At 53.1% G+C, this 20,986-nt stretch overlaps 1 protein-coding gene across 1 annotated transcript; it reads right to left on the reverse strand.

Annotated features, from left to right (window-relative positions):
• Positions 1–10,745: 10,745 nt before the first annotated feature.
• Positions 10,746–20,254, reverse strand: PNPLA5 (patatin like domain 5, triacylglycerol lipase; the record flags this gene model as incomplete). Its single annotated transcript, XM_082850475.1, is given in 10 exon segments — positions 10,746–10,926; positions 11,512–11,560; positions 11,563–11,614; positions 11,696–11,729; positions 13,879–14,002; positions 15,942–16,097; positions 17,180–17,240; positions 18,542–18,739; positions 19,011–19,076; positions 20,249–20,254. Coding segments are annotated over 10 exon segments (927 nt in total).
• Between the last annotated feature and the right edge of the window lie 732 nt (positions 20,255–20,986).

Raw genomic sequence — 20,986 nt, forward strand, 5'->3', positions numbered from 1 at the left:
GCCGCCGCCGCCGCCGCCACAGCCCGGCCCCGCAGCCGCGCCGCCCGCTCCCGGCCCGCGCCCCTCACCCGCGCCCTCACCCGCGCCCGCCACCCCCAGCCGCCGCGCGGCGCTCTGCAGGCGTGACGTCACGGCGCCGCCCGGCCCGCGCCCCGCCTCAACCGGCGCTGGCGAAGGCACTCCGTGGCCGTGACGTCACGACGCCGCGGCGCCCAAGCCGGCGTGGAAGCTGCGCTCCGCGGGTATGACGTCATGGCCCCGCCCGACGCGCGCCGGCTGCCCTCCGCAGACTTGCGGTAGTGGGGCCTCCGGGCCCGACCCGCCCCACGCCCGGCAGCAGCCACCCACCCGCCCCGAGGGCCGACCAAGACCTCTGTCCGCCGTCCTCCTCCCAGCCCTCCGTCCACATCACCTCCATCACGCGTACATTCGCTAACCTAGTGACTCCGTCATTCAGCAAGCGTTCAACACAGAAACACTCCAGCTAGAAGTGACCTTGAAGATTAATTCATTTATTCAACAAATATTTAGGGAACATCCGATCTGTACCAGACTCTGGTCGAGGCTCCCGACCAGTGAGACTGGCTCCTCTTGGAGCTTACATGTGTGAACAACCGAGATAATTTCAGATCGTAATGGGAGCTGTGAATAAGATGCTTCACAATATCCTGAGGGCGGAAAGGGGGCTGTTAATTGCAGATTCCCAGGGCCAAGCCGCAGACCTCGGGATATCCAAGGCTCTTGGGATCGTGCCCCGCAAATCTGCATTTCAAAAGTACTTCTTATGCAGACCACATTTTGAGAACAAGAGGATTCTATAGAAGCTTTAGTACAACCCCTCAACCATTCACTCAAGAAACAGATGCAGGCATACCTCATTTTATTGTGTTTTGCAGATGTTCTGTTTTTTTACAAATTGAACGTTTGTGACAACCCTGCATTGTCAAATGATGGTTAGCAATTTTTAGCAATAAAGTATTTGTTAATTAAGTCATGTACATTCTTTTTTTATAAGAAATTATGCTGTTGCACATTTAATAGACTACAGTACCGTGTAAACATAATTCGTGTGACTAGCATTATGGCAGTATTCACCTCATTGCAGTGGTCTGGAACCATTCCTGCAATATCTCTGAGGTATGCCTGTATTAAGCACCTACTGTATGCCTCGGGGAACACAAAGATGAAAATGATAATGTCCTGGTCTAATTCTCTGAGGTTCAGTGTCCCTGGCTTTGAAAAGGGAACAATAATCTCTACCCCTAGGTACTGTAGTTGAGAGGACAGAGAAAACTACACCAGCAAGGATCCAGAGCAGAGCAGGTGGACAGGACCTACTTGCTCTCTCTCCTTCTTCCCCTGGACTGAGACACTTGCAGTCTGGCAAGGGAGCCACACACGTGGGCTGAGAGGCGTGGGCCACATGTACACGGTGGATGGAGAGAACAAGGAGAGCATTAACTCACCCGTGCCCCCTGCAGTGGAAGCGCAGAGCCCTAACCACTGGACCGCCAGGGAACTCCCAAGGATGTCTTTACAAAAATGAAAGAGAAGATTCCAAGCACCAAGACATTGTTAAGAACAATTAGGTAATGGCACAAAGACAGGTAGCCAAAGGCTAGAGGAACTGAGTGAATGAATAAGCTGATGTTTCAGGTGAGGTTCTCACTATGGAAGAGCGAGGGTTCTCCCTTGCTCTTTTTAGATTGGGGTCTAAGGTATTGACATGAATTTATTATTTGAAAAACTATCTATTTCTTATCTTTGCTGAAAAGGCCTTTAGGTTCTGTATTCCAGCAATACTAGGCACAGGCAGTGTCCAAATCTTGGTTTCTAAATACTTCCCACCAAAAGGAACCAGGGTTTTTTGGAGAAAAGACTAATTCCACAGCTGGGCAAAGAAAGTGCAAGATGAGCCTAAAATATCTTTTGGGGCAAAAAAAAATAAGAAGAAACTGTTAAAAATGATGGGAATAGGTCAAAAGAACACAGGAGCTAGTTTGAAAGATCAAATGAGGAGCACTTTGCACATGTTAGACAAGAATTGGAAACAATTCAAATGTCCATCAACATTAGGCTGGATAAATTGTGATGTATTCATACAATGGAATTCTTACTACATAGTGATTTAAAAAAAGAATTACTGGTATATGCAACAACACAGGTGAATTTCACAGTCAAAATGATGAGCGAAAGAAGCCAAACACAAAAGGCAATATGTTCTATGATTCCATCCATATACAATTCAAGGACTAACAAAACTAATCTACGGTCAGAGGTCAGAAAAGTGTTTAATTTGGGGCAGCGGGAGGGGGTTGACTGGGAATAGACACAAGAGTACCCTCCAGAGTATTGGAAACATTATATCTCGCTCTCAGTGATGGCCACAAGGTGATATACGCATAAGTATAGATGAATATAGATGTGGATATAGATACAGATGCAGACACAGGGTCTGCTTCATGGTCATGCAACCAGGGGAGTCAGAAGAGCCCCGCACTTGGAGTTTAATGCTCTGTGTGTGGTCAGCATCTTAAAGTTCTTAATAATTTTATCTTGGAACTTGTGCTGTATAAATGAAGTCTGATGATCAATGAGGCAGGTGCTGAGGGCTTGGAGCCTTGACTCATGGGAGGTCCCACCTCCTGCCACCTTCCAAGGTCTTGACTGCCCACTCCTCTGTTCTCTAGTGTCCCAACCCTGTGGCCATGGGGACTTGGGGCCAGCGCCAAGAGGGTCAGGTCTGTTGTTGACACCCCATGGCATCTCAGAGTGGGGCATGATAGAAACCATCCCTGTCTTTCTCTGTCCTAAACTGGCGGCACCCTGGTACATTTGGTGGATGAATCAACAAAGATGAACCTCTCTCCCACCATCAGTTCAGGTATCCATTCCTCTGGTGGGGATGTTGCAATTCCCTTGGGACATCAGGCCAGTGGGAAGGGGTGATGCCTGGCTTGAGGTCTTCGCTCCCAGCCAGGGCAAGATGCCTCAGCCCCACAGCTGACAGGAGGACATGGACAGCCAATGGGCTGCTCTGAAAGTCATGGGCTGGGTCCCCCAGGCTCCTGTGAAGGTCTGCAGGTACCCCATGAGTACCCCGGTTTTGGAGAGAGTGGCATTAAATAGAAATTAAAAACACCATGACAGGCTGAGAGATTGTGGAAGAAAGCAAAAAGTTTTATATTTTAGTAATTTTAATGGCATGTTTTAATGCCATTACATTAATGGCTCTACATTTTAATCTTGCACTGGGACCTGCAAATTATGTCGTATAAAGTTGTACATGTAAAAAAATTATTGAGGCGTACACAAGATTTGTGTATGTACTTTGTACATAAATAACAATTTACTTTGTGTATGCATATCTGTATTTAAGCTAAACAAAAATATTTTTAATGGGTATACGTTAAAATGAATTAGGAAAGGAACAGTGGGAAAAAAGAACTTCCATACTGAAACTAAGAAAAATAAATGAATGAATGAGGAAAAAAGACAAAGGTATTTTCAGTAAAATGGCAACTAAGAAATATAGAAGGAATGATGGAGGTATAAAATCACCATTTTGCAGTCATAATAATAATAATGAATCAGATAAGTATATCATGTGAAGCGAAAACCATCAATGGGTGAAGAATCGTCGGGGAAAATGTATCTTTCCAATCTCAGCGCAGCTACCCACATATTACTTATCAATAACAAAGGAAAAAGGATAACTTTATAGAGAAGAAATCTGGCAGACACCATCCTAACCAAATGATCCAAATTAACATCACCAGTTTGCATGGCAAACTGACACCTGTGCCTCCTGATATAATGTACTGAGAAGGACACAGAATCACTTATGTGGTTTTCCCACCCAAAATTCATATCCTGAATTTAATAATGAGGGCAAAATACAAGACCTAAGCCAAGGGACAGTCTGTAAAACAACTGACCAGTACTCTTCAAAAATGTCGACGTCATGAAAGACAAAAAAAAAAAAAAAAGTTGAAAGAACTGTTCTGGATAAAAGGAGACTAAAAATAATTGACAAGGACGTTCCTGGGACAATTTGCAACATATGAATATTGACTCTATATTAGCTGGTAATATTGTATTAATTTTAAATTTCATGAGTTTTGAAACTGTACTGTGGGTATGTCAAAGAATGTTCTTTTTCTTGGGGGTTACACGCTGAAGTATTTGGGAGTGTATAATTATGTCTGCAAATTATCTTCAAACGGTTCTGCCAAAAAAAAAAAGTAACAATTATGACACTCTGAGTGCATGTGTATATATACATTGAGAGAGAAGGAAAATGTGGCAGATGCCACAGTTGGTGAATGTAGGTGATGGTATAATTTCATTGTTGTATTAGTTTTCTATTACTGCTGTAATGAATTACCACAAACTGAGTGGCTTAAAACAACACGAATTTATTATGTTACAGTTCTATGTAGGTCATATGTCTAATGCACGTGTCACTATGCTAAAATCAAGGTGTCGGCAAAGCGCCATTCCTTTCTGGAGGCTCTAGGGATGAAGCCAGCTTCTTGCCTTTTCCAGCCGCTAGAGGCCGCCCACTTCCTTGGCTCGTGGTCAGTCCCTTCATCTTCAAGGCCATAAATGCCGGGTTTAGTCTTTCTCACATCATATTACTCTGATACTGACTCTCCTTCTACCTACCTCTTCCACTTTTAAGGTCCCTTATAATTATATTAGGTCTACCCAATAAATAATCCAGGATAATCTATTTTCAGGTCAGCGGATTAGCAACCTTAATTCCATCTGCAACCTTAATTCCCTTTGACATATAGCATATTCATAGGTTCTGGGCATTGGAACATGGACATATTTTGATGGGGGGAGGTTTTATTCTGCCTACCACAGTTGTATTACTTCTTGTACCTTTTCTTTGGGTTTAATTGTTTCAGAATAGAAATCTAAAGAATTTAACATAGAAAACCCTGTTTCCTGTTAGCGTAGAAAACCCTGAGAACTCTACCAAAAAAGCTACTAGAGTGAATAAATGAGTTTAGCAAGCTCATAAGACACAAGGCCAACAGACAAAAGTCAATTCTATTTCTACATACTAGCAACAAACAATTGAAAATCGAAATTTTTAAAATACCATTTGCAATAGCATCAAAAAACATTAAGTGCTTGGGAATAAATCTAAGAAAACGTGCAAGATTTGTATAACAAAAGCTGCACAACATTGAGGAGATAAATTAAAGAAAACCTAAAGAAATGGAGACATATACCCTGTGCATCAATTGGAAGGCTCAACATTGTTAAGATGCTTGTTCCTCTCAAAATTCATGTACAGAGTCTATGCACCCCCAAGTAAAGTCCCAATGGGCTTTTTTGTAGAAATTAACAAGCTGGTTCTAAAATCTATATGGAAAAGCAAAATAATTAGAATAGTCAAAACTATTTTGAAAAAGAATAGCAAAGTTGGAAGGCTCACACCACCACATTACCTGATTTCAAGACTTACTATAAAGCTATGTACCTTAAAACTGTAAATCAAGATAGTGTGGGATTGGCATAAGCATAGACATAAATAAATGGAAGGACGGAGAGCCCAGAAATAGACACACATATATATGATTGATTCATTTTTGACAAAGGTATCCTTAAAGAGCAGGAAACAGAAGCTTCTTATGAGCCAAAACCGTCCACCAAGGCCTGGTCTTCCCCATGGGTAGTGAACGTCCCTTATCGGGGGTATTTAAGAGGCTGGATAGTCTTTTGTCCTGCAGAGACTCTTCCTAAGTAATATGGGTCTGGAAGTTCTCTGCCCTCTGAGATCCCTAAGGCTGCAAAGAGGCAGGGAAGCCGGCGCCGGCCGCTGTCCGCGGTGCTGAAAGCGCCCAGCTCAACAGATCCTAACGCCCTCCCAATCTGGCACTCTGGGTAGCCACAACACCCAGGGGCCCTGGTTGTACTTTGTTTTATGTTCTATGTTGATGCATATTTTCCTATTTGTATGTACTATCAAATCTTTAAGGCTACGTTCTCTTTTATTAAGGAAATGTCAAACAAATACAAAATTAAAGAGTATATTACGATGAACTTCTATATCAATGTGTACCCATCACCCACTGTCAACTGTTACCAACTCAGGTTTCATCAGCTCTCACCCACCCCTCCCCACTCAGATTATTTTGAAGCAACTCATGTATTAGATCGCTTCTTTCACAAACATTTTGACACAGATCTCTAAAAGATAAGAACTCTTCGAAAACACATTCCCAATACATTAACACAACTAAAAAGCAATGATTATTTCTTAACATCACCAAATATCCAGCTAGTGTACATTCTCAGATTTATGGGTGGGATGCTAACCTCAGAGGGTTTGAGGTATCTGTGGATGCCTAACGTGGCCAGGATTTAGTGCTGGGGCAGAGGTCACCCATGAGCATCACGTGACCCCAGACACAGACTGGCACATACCAGCCTGCTTGCCACAGGTGACATTAAGGAAGTCTGAGTCACAGGGTGACTGGCTCAGGCAGGTGGTCATACCCACAGGATGGCCCCTGAGGACACTAGTGCCCAGGGACTACAAGCTCCAACCACATTCCTGCCCAGACAGGTCTAGTTCAAGATCAGAATTTCTGCAGAAGAATCTTGAGCATCAATATTTCTACCCAGCATTCTAGTGTGAAGACAGGATGGGACCACAGCCTGGCCTGGGCTAGAACTCTAGCTCTACCACTGACTTGCTGTGGGACCTGGGACAAGGCACGTCACAACTCTGAGCCTCAGATTCCTTGTCGGTTTAACTTGCTACCCCCAACCTGCCTCTGCATCTGCGGTCCCCACTCCTGGAATGGCTCTCTGCCAATCTAAATTCTAGGCTTCCGTACAGACTCAGTTCAGAAACCTATTCCTCTGTGGCTAATCCCCTCCTGGAATCATCTCTCTTCCCTCTGACCACAGTGGTATTAACTGTCTATGTTGTGGGCTCAGAGCAGAGCTGGAAGCCCCTTAGAAGCCAACTAGTGATTTTAAAGACAAAGAAATGAGGAATTGATCGAGGAAAGAACTCGCCCAGCATCGTAGAGCAGGTGCACAAGGAAGCTGTGTTGCTCCAGGGATCTTTCTGCTGTCTGGAGCGCCCTTGGACATTTCCAGCTCTACCACTTACCAATGCACATAACCTCTCTGTGCCTTGGTTTCCTCACCCATAAAATGGGGGAGAATAATGCTTACCTCCCAGAGTTGCTGTGAGAATTAACCAAGATGATTGGCTTTGAAAACTGTAAGTGGTGTGCACATGTGAGGGTTCGATTCCCTATTACCTCCACAGATATAGCAATAGAGGCATGTGAGCTCCTCAGGGCAGAGATCTGCCTCAGGCATCAGGACACACACAGCAGACAACTGGCATTCAGAAAGCCAGGGCGGGGGGCTTGCAGGGCTCAAGAATGGAGCCACACGGCTCTACCAGGCCCCAGGGCCCTGAGAGGTCCTTGGCTGGGACCCCAGGAGAAAGAGGAGGGTGGTGGCCCCATGACTTTAGCACCCATGATGGGACACCATGGTGCAGGGTCCAGGAGGGCTCTGACATCATAAAGGTCCTGGCCCCCATCTCAGCTCCCCTGACTTTTGTCTGGACTCTCCCCCACCCAGGGGCAGTATGAGGCACCAAGGGGGCCCAGAGGTCCTCCTAGTCGGATGCCCAACACAAAGCAGAAGTGTAGCTAAGGCACTGTCACTCCCCGCTCTCCCTTTCTGAGCAGCAATCCCTCCCATATGATGTAGTCCGCAAGGAGCGTTTAATTTTCTCAAGTAAATATTCCACGAGGTATGTGCTGTCGTGTCCATTTTATACAGGGGGAAACTGAGGCTCTGACAGGTAAGGGGATTTCCCTAGGTCACTTCACTGCTAAGCTGCAGAGATGGGACTCAAACCTGAGTCGACCTGAATTCAGAACCCAGGATCCCTCCTCTGCTCTGTAACACCTCAGGGCTGTGTCAGGAGGCCGTAAAGGTAACGAATCAGGGAGCTCTGACCTGGATCAGCTCCTGGGCTGTCTGCTTTGTCAGCTGAACCATCTTTAGGCTAAAGGAAGAGCAAAGCACTGTTGGTGGATGGTGGCTCGGTGAAATCCACAGGGGTTGCTCAAACCAAGCTCATTCATTCTGAGGCCACATCAATAGGGTGCAGTGACCAGGAGGTGGGAGGTGAAAGGCGATTCAGGCCCGGCGCTGGTCATATCATATTGAGGGCAGGGCTGGACTCCATGTGCCTAGAGGGACTTGGACAAGCAAGGGGCTGGAGCTTACTGAGCAGACTGCCTGGGTTGGGGATGTCCCTGAGGAGTGGTTGTAGGACATGGGCTGTTCTCCATGGGGAAGAGCAGCCTCAGAGGGACCAGGTCACCACCTTTCCCTCCCTGCCAGGCTGCCCCCAGGCAGAGGGTGCAGGCAGGGTCCATGGGCTCAAGAGTGCAGAGCTGGGATCCATGGGGAAAGCCACATGAGACAACGTCTAAGAGCTAAATAAAAGAGAAAGCAGGAAAGTCCTTACGAACTGTGAAGTACCATGAGCGATGCTTGGGAAAAGTCTCTGCAATTTTCAAGCTGAGAATAGATGACCTTGACACATGAGCCACAAATAATAAACACCAAAGAGAAGTCCTCAGAGTATCATAAGCAGCTGAGATATTCAGCCACGTAAGCCAGGAACACTTAACAACATGCGGCTGAGTGAAGGAGGATGACGGCGCGGAAGGTGGGATTCTCTCTCCCCGTCTAAGACACGAAACAAAGCAATGGGGACAAAGGTGGCCCCAGGGCAAGCCCCAAAGAACTGACGAGAGAGGGGGTAATGAGGGGAGGCCTGATGCCCATGGGAATAGAGGCCTGTGTCCTTGATGGGGACAAAGGACAAGGGAGGAAGGATATACTCAGAGGCCTCCTGAGGCTCTAAATCCTTCATCTGGAGACCCACGCGGCCAGGCCTCCCTCTCCATTGGCAGAGGAAATCCCAAGCCCAGAACGTGGGAGTGGGGACAAAGCACACCAGCCCTGGTCAGAGAGGACCACCAGGGCCCGGAGATTACCTGACTCGAGGGAGGACAGCCCCCTTCCTGCTGCAGGGGTGAGTATCTGTGCCTGCCCCCATGCAGCTGACAGCAGGAGGGGGAAAAGGCCAGCTCAGGCCCCTCGGCTCGTGGAGACGGGTTGGGAGCTGGAGACCCTCCTGCAGGTCCTCACTCTCCGTCCCTCTCCTCTCTCCCTCTCACCTCCACCCCCATCCCCAGGCCCTCCTGGATGCCACTCACTCTTCACTCACCTTCTTGTTTCTCTGCTCTCGACCCTCCAATGACTGCCCAATCCAAACCCCTTATCACGGCGACGGTGCCCTCCATGCCCCACCCACAGTGCACCCCGTCACTCTCATGGTCCAGCCACACTGGCTGCTCGGTTTCTTGAACAGACCACCTTCATTCTCAACCCAGGGCCTTGGCCCTCGCTGTTCCCTCTGCTCGTAAAGCTTTTCCCCAGCTCTCACTTCTCATCTCAGGTCTCACCTCAAATACCACCTCCTCCAAGAAGCCTTCCCAGACCACCTGGTCCTATGTTGCTCCTCCTGAAAACCCCCCCGCCGTCATTCTCAGCCTCCTGTCTCCTCACAGCACTGCCACTCCTCGGGATGATCTTATTTTCCCATTTGCTGTTTAGCATCTGCTCTTGCACCCAAACCAGAATGTAAGTTTTGTTTACAGCTGTGTCCCCAGAGCCTATAACTCATTAAGTGTAAGTCAAGTGCATGGACGAATATGTCTTTTGCTCACATATTTACCCCTTTGCTCCTTTTTCTCTCACACCCGCCTGCCTTTCTCCGCCCTCCCCACCCCTCCTCGAGCTGAATGTCTCTACAGAGCCTGGCCAGGGGCGCAGTGTGGGCTCTGCTCTGAGGACAGGAACAGCAGCCACTCCTAGGAGAGGCAGGAGGCGTGTGGGCCCCAGCATACTCTGCGCCTGAGAGGGGGAGGGGCGGGGCGGGGCTGGAGGCACTGCTGCCCCCTAACCCTCCCTGAGGAACAAGGGGCGGGGAGCGCTGTGTGGTGGCATCCCGGGGCCTTTGGAACCCCAGCAGAAGCACATGCAGCTGGGATTCTGAGAAGATTTTAATCCCTCTCTCTCCTCCCGCCCTCTCGTCTCCAGTCAGGGGTTCCCTGCCAATGGACCCAGAGGAAGTCAGAGGTCAAGGTTTCTAGAGTGACGTAGACCATGGGTCACCCCCGAGGGCTGGTGCAGGACAGAGAAAGGATGTGAAGGGAGGCACACCCCACCCCATCATTGCAACCTGCTCCCCAATCTGATATGAGCACGTGGCATTTTTCCATCTTCTGGGAAGTGCCTTGCAAGCAGCTCTACAACGGCTCCCAAAGCCCTCTTCTCAGGAGGTTCCGCCCCCAGCGCCCCCATATGGAAATTCCAGAACCAAGATGTGTGTCTCACCTCCCGCCTTCCTTTCTCCCACTGATGACACAGACGCAGGGTGACCTGGGCACATGGCGACCCGGGGTGGACTGAGGCTGCACCTTGCCCAGAAAAGAAGTACCCGGGGCCCCAGGAGCGGGGGCTACAGAAGGACTCGGGGGCCCTCTTCCAGCCCTTGGAGGCCACCTGCCCACAAGGCCTGGGACAAGAGTCTCTGTGCTCTCGGTCCTCCATGTGGCTGACAATTCCAGTGCCCACCCTGGGCGAGGGGCCGGGCTCTGAGCTCAGGAGATGGGTCAGGACTCACGGACTCGGGGCAGATGTAGGCACAGGACCAGGGCCACGATGGAATTCAGGAGAGGCCAGTCACTGGGCTGGTCCAGCTTGGTCTCCTCAGGCCTGATGGGCGGGTCTGGGCTCCTTGGCCAGGTCCTTGGGAGGAGCAGCCTCATGCTGGAGGGGGCTGGTGACCAGTAGCTGCGGAGGAAGAGGACGTCGGCGAATGTGGTTTTCAGAGCTTGGGGTTGGGTGAAGCCTGGATCTCTCTTCTCCCAGACCTTGCAATAAGCCCTTTTTCTGGCTGAGTGGGGATTGCAGAAAGGTTCCAGGGTGCCACTCCCTGGGAGCGCTGCACTGATTTCCACTGGGTGTGGGAGGACTGCCAGGGTCTCCAGACAGAAGGGAGGGCAGGTCGGGGAGAGGCGGGCAGCCCCAACCCAGACCCCACACAGGGCCCGTGGAGATGTCTGGAAGGATGGCAGAAGGACCGGTGGGGACCTGGCAGAGCAGGGAGATGCACTCGTCCTCCGTGAGCTCAGGCCGTCTCTGTGAAGCAGGCAGAGTGACTCCCCCCGGACTGACCGATGCGATGGGTCAGCTGCTGCATCTAGCCCATCACAGGTCTGGCCCACGGCAGGGACCAAACACGTGTGCTGGGGGCTGCGCGGATGGAGGGACAGGGAAACGGATGGTGTGACTGCCTGTCCAGGGTCCGGGGAAACAGCTGGCGCCTTCCCTTCCCAGCTCAGCCACTCCTGTTCTGCCCCGGTCTGCCCGTCTCACCTGCCCGGCCCGAGGAGCTGGTCCTTCATCCTGGAATAGACTTTGAGGCCAAGTTCCTCAGCAAGCCCCGCATCCACCGCAGGTCGGCCGGCATGTCGGGCAGCTACGTCACCACCCTGGAGGGAGAGGCAGCCACAGCTCCGCCACCCGGCCAAGCCCAAGCGAGCAGCGCCCCCAAGCCCACCGTCCCCACGGGTCCAGAGCAGAGCCAGGGGGCCCTGCAACGAGGCGCCAGGGCTAAAGGAAAGGGAAGGGGGTGTTGGCTCCACCGCAGAGCAGGCTGGACACACAGGCACCTGCAGAGGCCTGAGGGGGCGGGGACTGATCCCCGATGGACTCTGAACTTGGTGGAGGCCGCTGGGCCCTTTGGGTCATCAGCTCCACAGGGCACAAGTGGGAAGCCCAGGGGTGGGAAGGGCGGGGCTTTGGGGTCAGGCTGGCTTGGGATGCAGCCCGCTCCCCTGTTCATCAGCTGTGTGACCTGGGTGGGTCAGGGAACCTCTCTGGGCCTCAGTTTCTCACAGCCAAGTGAGGATCATTACCTCACCTCCTCCGTGTTTCTGTCCCTTCCTCTCTCTCCTCCCCAGACCAGCCCCTGCCCTCCATCCTCCATCCCCTTCATCCACTACCCTCTCGGCAGCCAGCAACTTTCTAGACACACATCTGACCTTGGTCCTCTCTTGCTCAGCGCCCTCCCATGGCTGCCGTGGCCACTCATGACCAGCAGAGGGCAGCATCATCCAGCTGTGGCTGAGGGGATACCTGGCCAGGCACCGTCTCAGACTTACTGGACACTGCAGGGCCTCCCCTCCCAATGTACTGCCCTTCAAGGGGCCTCTAAACCAGGGCCTCAAACTGGGCAGACAGTCAGTCCACAGGGTGTAGTGTCACAGTGGACTGTCCCCTCATTTGTTCTGGACCTTCTGCCTCTATTATTGCAGCCTACACATTGAGATTGTAGGTTACAGAAAATACCAAATATGAATTTCCCTGCGGTCTGGGCGGGCCTCCCCATCAATGCTCATAAGTGGATTTTTTTTTAACTGCAAACGCTAGCACTTGCATTTATCCTTTTTGATTTCAACCTGTGGTTTCAGTCTAGAAGCTGTCAGCATAAGAAAAATTCATGTCAGCAGAAAGCTGTCTGCCAGCTTTGGGTCACCAGCAATTTAGACAGCAGGGATGAGCTAGTCATTAACTCAGCATGGAGCAGGACAGAGACTTGTGGCTCACTGTCGTAGACCTTCTTGTAGGGAATAGAGACGTTTTACAAATACAGATCTCTCCATGACACTTTCCTGCCCAAACCCTTCACTGCCTTCACGCAACCATCCGGGTAAAGACCACACCCCTCACCTGGCTACAGACTCCTGCCTGTCCAGCCCTTGCCAGCCTCCTCAGCCCCACCTTGTACACACTCCACATTTTGGCCCCAGCCACAGCAGCCCCCCTTTCTGTTCCTCAGATGAGCCTTACTCCCTTCTGCCTTCTGCCCCAGGACCTTTGCACATGCTCTTTCATCCGTCTGGAACACTTTTCCCTTCCTTCTTTGCCTAGAGGACTCTTACTCATCCTTCAGATGATAGCTCAAAAGATATCTCCCCTAGGTAACCTTTCCTGACCAGATAGGCCCTCTTGTGAACTGTCCCAGTTCACAGCCAGTGTAGACCTCTCTAGGAATCCACAGCCAGGGTAGACCTCTCTAGGTATCCCTACGCACAGCTGGAGCGCACAGGGGAATGTGTGTTGATCGGTGGGCTGTGAGCTCCACAAGGCAAGGGACTGGGTCTGAGTCAGTGCTGCCTCCCAGCTCCCAGCCCAGACTTGGCCCTTGGTAGACCCTCAATAGCTATTGATGGAATGAACGAACAAACAATACAGAGTGATCCATTAACCAGCAGAGTTGGAACCGTTAGCGAGGGCCTAACTACAGCCAATCCGCCCTGGAAAGGCCTCGTTTTGTAGAAAAGGAATCTGAGGCCCAGAGAGGTCAAGATATCTGGCCTGGGTCACACAGTTAATCTGAGGCAGACCAGCCCCTAGAGTTATCCTCAGAAACATCACATTTGCTCTGAGGCTCTGACAGGTGCAACAGTGGGCCAAAGATCCTAGAGGCAGGAGGGGCCAGGCACTGACCGGGCGGCCCTGTTTCCAACGGATTGATGGGTCACAGCTGCTACCCCGCCTTCCCATCAGTCCTGTCTTGCAGAGGAGACCACCAGACTCCTCGGGGTCATGCAGCCAACAGCAGGCGGCGGCGGGACACCAGCCGGGCTCTGCCCCCCGCAGTGTTCTGGCCGCCCTTCCTGCCACGGGCACTGGTCTCAACGAGCCAGGCCCTTCCCAGTACCCCTGGCCGGGCCTCACCTTCTGCTCTGGAAGTAGACATACTCAAAGGGCCGTGTGCAAGGTACGTTAGCGCCCACCCAGGGCCCGCCTGGCAGAAGGAAGCCCTGGTGCGGGGGGTCCCTCAGACAGGCTTTCTTCAGTGCTACAAGAGAGGCCATGGTGGCCCACCCCTTCCCCCAGCCACCCCCTCAAGGTCACCCTTAGGGAAGATAGCCTGAGCCCCTCTCTACCTCGCACAGGCCATGAAGGACACCCCACCCTCAGCCGGTCTGCAGAGGAAGCAGCTGCATTTACGGAACCCCTACCAGGCTCCCTTGTTATTCCTGAAATGACAGAGTGTGCCCCTTTCGCAGATGAGCAGACTGAGGCTCAGAGTGAAGTGACTCGCCCAAGCCCGTTGCCGGGAAGCGGCAGGGCCAGGATGGACCCAAGGCCTGTCAGGCTCCCCACGCTGCTTCCATCTCTCCCGCCCCTCTGGAAAGTCTGCTGTGGCCCCCAGGGTGGGACAAGTGTCCCCCCATACTTCCCTGGCTAACAGCAACACATCAGCGGTATTAATAACAGCAGCCGTGACCACGTGACCACTTCCCGAGCCCCCAGCCCCTTAACGGACCAGAGCGGAAGGGCCCGGCATCCTGGCCGGGGCAGAGCCGGAGCCCGAATCCCGGCCTCCAGACCACGGCTCGGCCACGCACACACCACCAGCCTCGACTCGGGGTTCACGAACAACAGTCCCAGGACCCGGCACCCCGTTATCTGCCATGTGGCCTAGGACGAGTCCCTTCCTGTTCCTGAGCCTAGGTCACCTCCTCTGAAAAATGGGAACACGGGCAGGACCTACCTCCCTGGGGAAGGTGAGGATCAAGGGATGTGTGTATGGGCGGGGCCTGAGGAGGCGGTCTCTGCCCCATCTGAGAGGCTCTCTGGTGCCCCCATGTGGCTGCAGAGACGCTGCCAGAGTCCCAGAGCCCCAAGCTTGGGCCTCAGGGGCTCAGCGCAGATCCAGGCCCCCTTCTGCGTGCCCTGTGTGGTGTCCTGCGCCGAAAGAGGTGCCCTCCTTATCCCTTTGCCCACCCCCTTGTCCCTGCTCTGGCCTCGACCACCATCATCTCTCCACCCAGCCTCCCACCGTGTCAGCCTGTCCCCTCCTGGCTAAGTACAGCAAACACTAGACCCAGAGTTCAGAGCAGTAGCGAACTCTGAAAAGGAGGGGTCGCCCCCCACCCCGGGGGCTCTCCATCTCTCCTCCTGCAGCTTTCAAGGCCGCCTGCCCCACCTTCCCAGCCTCCCCAGGCTCATCTCTGCTACCCCACCCCTCCCTCAGCCACAGGGGCCTCCAACTCTCCCCCACCAAACCCAGGACATTTGCACCTGCTGTGCCCGCTACCTGGATGCTCACCTTCCCCCTCTTTTGCTTGGCCCACTCCTCCTTTCAAGTCTCACTTAGATGCCACTCAAACTCCCACTCCCACCACCATTACATGTGCCTATCCTTTCCTGTTGAGGCAATTGTGACCTTTAGGTCACAGAGCAAGAGAGCTGACTAAATGGTTTGTTAGCTGTGTGGCCTTGGGCAAGTCACTTAAGCTCTCTGTGCTATGGTTTCCTCAACTGTCCAATGGGGACAATTCAGTACCATCCTCAGAGAATTATTGGGGGGGGGGGATGAAATGAGTCCATCTCCATCTGGAGAGTCCAGAACCTTCTGTGTGTGCCTCTCCTCTGTCCCTCAGCACCTCTTGCCCTTCCCTGGGCAGTGGGCAAAGACCTGGCTTTCTGAGACACAGGCATGTGCTCGAATCCCCCAATTGCAGGCTCTGAGACCTTGGTGAGCCCCTTCCCCTCTCTGAGCTTCAGTTTCCTCATCAGTGAAATGGGCTAAGGAAAACGGGCCCCCAGTTGTGGTGAGGAGTGAAGGGGGCAGCATGAAAGCAGCCCCAGCACCACGCCTAGCACTTAGATTGTCGATAAATGAGTCCTCTTTCGGACCACGAGAACCTTCAGGGCAGGGTCCCTGGCCCTGGGCTCCTGCATGCAGGGCACCTGGTAGGCAAGCAAGTATAGGACGGGAGGGGCAGTAGCAGCCTCCAGCTCCGGGGAGAGCTGCTCAAAGTCGAGCACATCCCTGACCAGCACACTGGGCACTGGCCTGTCACAGTCAGCATCCCGGGTCCCATCCGTTGGGGCTGGGGGCTCCTTAGACACCAACGTCCACAGCGCTGGCTCCCTGGTGAGTCCTGGGTCGGGGAGAGGAGGGATGCAACAGGTCAGCACATCTGGAGCCCCCCGGTGACAGTGGCCTTCCCAGCTCTGGGGACCCGGTTGCCACAGGAGGGATGGACCCGTGGCTTGCCCTGAATGACTCCGTCCTGTGCTCCCCGGCCCTGCCCTGCTCCCTGATTCCTACGCACCTGCTAGTGGTTAACAGACCCCGGGCCCTGAAGACTCAGCCCAAGGTTCAGATCCTGTGGTCACCACCTGCTATAGCTCTGTGACCTAACAGCTCCATGCTTGGTTTCCCTCCCTGGGAAAGGGGGAAATTAAGACCTACTGCATACGGCTGTTCCGAGAATTAGATGCGATAAACATAGAAAGCTCAAGCCCAGGTCTGGGCACAATATGTGCTCAGCAAATGCTTCCAGCTGCCGTGTGTTTGGGGCTGTAGAGCAGGGGTCAGGGCAAGGGCTCTGGAGCCAGACGGCCTGAGTTCAAATCTCAGTTCTACCACTTTGAAGAGCATTGCCCTGTGGGATGACATCCAAGCTCTCCAGCTAAGAAACATCTCTGGCCCACCCAGTGCTCTGTCACTCACACACACACACACACACACATACACGCTCTCCTGCAGCCCCACTGAGGTATGTGCCCTCAAGGTACCAAGCTCTGTTCCTTTGCGCTTGCCCTTCTTCCCTCTGCCTAGAGTGCCCTCTTCCTTTCCATCCTCAATCTCTCTATAGTCTTCATCACTAGTTAAAACCCAGCTTATATGTCACCACCTCCAGGAAGCCCTCCTTGCCCACCTAACCCATTGGGCTGGGTTAGGTGCCCCCGCTGGGCTCCCACGGCCCTGAGCATCCCTCCATCACCCTGGGGAAATGCTCTCTCTGGATCTGTCTCCCTCGCACCAGGTGGTGGGCAGCTTGAGAGTAGGACACATGTGTGATTCCTCTGTGTCCCCAGCTCAGGCCAAACATAGAGCAGACGCTGAGGAAGAGAATGAGTGTGCCGAGGTCGCTAAAAACTCAAACAGCTGAAAAGCGGGGTTCACCTGGCACTCACGTGGGGGGGATCCCCAGCTACTGTGGAGGCTGCCACCTACCGCATCTCTCCAGGAACCTCAGGGCGTCCAGGTAGCCTTGTCTGCAGTTGTCGGCCACTCCCTGCCAACACACAGGTCAGGGTGGGATGGGGAAGGCCTGGCCCTGCCCCTCGAGTTGGTGGTCACAGGCCAGAGACTCATCTTCAACCGCAAGTGATCCCAGGGCAGCCTATGCTTCCCAAGAGACGCCTCAGCAGGGCTCAAGGACCCTGAGGGTCCCTGCCCAGCACTGGGCAGAGAGGGTCCCAGGACCTCCGGTGGAGCAGATCTGCTTGAGTGGCCTTCTTCCCCGCAGCTCGTTCACCTTCTGGCTCTGAGACTCCCTGGCCGCGGGCTCTTGCTCCAGACGCTACTCTCTGGCCTCAGTTCCATCCCCTGAGAAACAGGCCTGGCCAGAGACGCCTGGTTCCCTGAAGACCAGTACATGGTGGTTCCCTTTGCCCTTTGGTGCTCACTGCCAGAGCTGCCAGGACCAGCCCGAGGTGGCAGAGGAGTGCCGGGGCCCAGCCCCGTCTGTCTCAAACAGAGCCCCGCTCGTGGGGGAAAAGTACCCGCAGGTCCAGGAAGGAGCTCTGCCTTCCCTTTCTGTGTGACCTCCAGACATCCACACTGTCTTTCTGAGAGCCTTGCCTTCCTTGTCTATAAAATAGGGCTGAGATTTTCTGTCCACCCCAGGGCGTAGGGAGGATCAGCTTAAATGAACAGGACCTTGTTTCATAAATTACAAAATACTGCAGGACCATAAGAGGTGTGAAGGAATAGGGGAGGGCCAGGATGTGACTGGGGTGGAGGAACGTGTGATGACGGTAAACTGTTGGCAAGAAATACTTCCAGAAGTACCAAGGGGCAAAAAGCAGGAAATGCGGGTCTACTGTCCATCGTTTTCTGTGCTTGTGCCTTGCCACCATACAGAGAGTCAATTTGGCCACTGTCTAGGGCAGCATTTAAGAGCGTGGGTCTGGGCTAGCTGAGGATTTGAAGCCTGGCTCTGCTGCTTCCAGGCTGTGTGACTTTGAAGAAGTTGCTTAACCTCTCTGAGCCTTGGTATCCTCCCCCAGGAAACTGAGGTGACAACAGTACCTTGTCACAGAGCCTGACCCAGAAGGGCATCAGCAGAGGCCTGGCTTAAACCGAAGTTCGGCAGAGTTGGCCTTGGTGCCCTGCCTTGAAGTGGGGGACAAGTAAGGATACAACTGGAGCCCAGGCTGAGTTCACGGGCTTGGCTGTGAGACTCAGGACATGTGTCCTGACTTCCCTGAGGCTGTGGAGAGGGCTCAGGGGCACAGAGTCTGACTCAAGGGGGCACTAGATCACAGCCAAACCTCTAACACCTTCAAGGCCGTTCACGGGGTCCCGACCTACCTCGGGGCTGGAGGTGACCCCCGGGAAGAAGTTCTTGGTGCAGATCTGGAAGGTGGCATTGAAGGCGTTCAGCTCATGCATGCTGGCCAAGCTGCTCTGGGGGCAGATGTCCACTGTCCTATGGAAGGGAGACACGGTGATGGTGGAGGGGGAGTCCACAAAGGGCAAGTTATTGCTCAGAGCGCCGTCGATGTAGTGCTGCAGTTCAGGCGGCCGTGCTGCTCTCAGGGTGCCCTCTGCCCACACAGCCCCGAAGCCACCCCAGGAAACACGCTGTAGCCAGTCACCTCTAGCTGCCCCAAACCGCTAGGTGGACCCCAGTCCAGGATGCTCTGAGCACCGCGGGAGCAGTGGGGGGAGGGGCCCAGGAGCACTGTTTTCTCCACCCACACACCTCTCAGCAGTAGGGACCTGGGCGGCCCAGAGCACAAGGCAGGGCCCGGTCATTGAGCCCCCAAAGCGCACTTACCTCCCCTCTGAACTCGGGGGAAATCATCCCACAGTAGAAAGGGAAGGATAAGGTGCAGACCAAGGCCTGGGGAAAAAAGTCAGTGGCAACACGATTGTTCAGAACCTGCTCTGGGCATGGTGTCTAACCCGAGAGCAGTCTGCACCGGTGGGTGTCAGGAGTGCTGTGTCCAGGGAGGGGGGCTGAGGGCCAGGGAGGCGTCGCCACATCCCAGCCAAGTTCTCAAAGTTAAGAAGGGATCTGAGGGAATTCCCTGGCGGTCCAGTAGTTAGAGCTCCACACGTCCACTGCTGGGGGCACAAGTTTGATCCCTGGTGGGGGAAGTAAGATCTCGGAAGCCGTGAGGCACAGCAAAAAAAAAAAAAAAAAAAGGGGGGGGGATTTGAACACAGGTTCATCTTGACACCCACCCTCCTCTTCCTACTGACAGGACCCTTGCTGACTCAGGACTGCTACAGAAACCTTTCCCCCAAGGACAGACAGGCATCAAGTACCATTTCTCCTTCATCCAACATCCAGGAATTCCCCACTGAGAATCTAGTTATGTCTCCCAAAGTGCGTTCCCTGGACACTGGTCCTACCACGGGTACCTCAAACAAGAAATCCTGATTCTCTCCCTACTTGGAAAACATGGTCTACTCTTCCCAGTAGAGGCTCTGACAAGTCCTGCAGCGAAAAAGATGCTTAACAGAGACCCTGACGCTAGTGACTAGTGACGTTTGGGGCTGGAGAATTCTCTGATGGGGGAAGGGCCGCTGTCCTGTGCACTGCAGGACGTTTAGCAACCGTCCCTGGTCTGTATCCTCGAGATGCCAGTACTTAGTGCCCATGTGCACATCCTGGGGATGGGCCAGGATCTTCCAGGAGCATTTCACCCAGGACCCGAGACCCAGATTTGACAAGTGGATGCCAGCCTACTTGGGTTCTGGAGTGGACTCTGCCACTGAGGCTTGGGACAAGTCACTGCCTCTCTCTGGGCCTCAGTTTCCCCACCTGTAAGTCGGGGAAATTGAGCTACATCACAGACCTCAACCTTTGGCAGAATGAGGGTCTCACTTCACGCACACACCTGGGGAGTCGCCTGGCAATTGTCGTTTTAGCATCCACTGACGGAGAAAATACCGAACGACCAAGAGCTGCTGTGAATTCAGCGACACTGGGGTAAAGGTGAGCAGTGTTTTGGTCACAGCAAATACTGGAAAATGCTTGTCCCTGTGTGTCCAAAGCGATCTGTTTACCTCCATCACAGGCTTGCATGGTGTGGACCCAGGTCTGGGGCCTCCACCGGTTCCCTTCCACGTGCCCAATGCCCAGCTTGGAGCCTGGGCACAGCAGGTCCTGACTAAGTCTAGAGGCAACAGGGCCGTGGGCCTGGGGGGCAAGCATAGGGACCAGAGAGTCCACCCAAGTCCCACTTTAAGAAGTCCAGGAGCATGATTTGCACAGAGTATTTATAAAAAGACTTCAGACGACCAGCTCTGAGGCTTTGCCTGTAAGACATTGGAGTCCGAGCTACTCCGGACAAATGGGACTTGAGGGGCTGGAAGCGCCGTCCAAAGGCCCCCGCTGCTCGGTGTGTGCAGGGCGGAGGGACAGACAGAGACCAGCAGAGGCCCACGGAGAAGCGGGCAGGGGCTGGGATGGCTCCCCAGGCCTCCTTCAGGACACAGGGTCCAACCTCCTTATTTGTCCTCAGGAGACCAAGGGTGGAAGGTCCCCCCTCGGGTGCCTTTCCAGGGCCAGGCACTGAGCAAAGTCTTTTCCCATGCAGCCCCCCAATCCTACGAGGCAGGATTAGTATCCCTTTTCACAGATGAAGGGACTGGAGCCCAGAGATGCCAGGGGGCTCGCCCAAGTAACACAGCCAGTTAGGGCCAAGCTGGGCCAGGGGGCTGGGCCTCCAGGCCTGGGCTGCCCCCAAAATGCTGCCCTAATCCTGCAAGGGAAGAGGGGACCAACTCTTCACAGCATCACCA

The sequence above is a fragment of the Leucopleurus acutus genome, assembly GCF_964270905.1.
Source record: "Leucopleurus acutus genome assembly, chromosome: 11".
NCBI classification, from domain to species: Eukaryota; Metazoa; Chordata; class Mammalia; order Artiodactyla; family Delphinidae; genus Leucopleurus; species Leucopleurus acutus.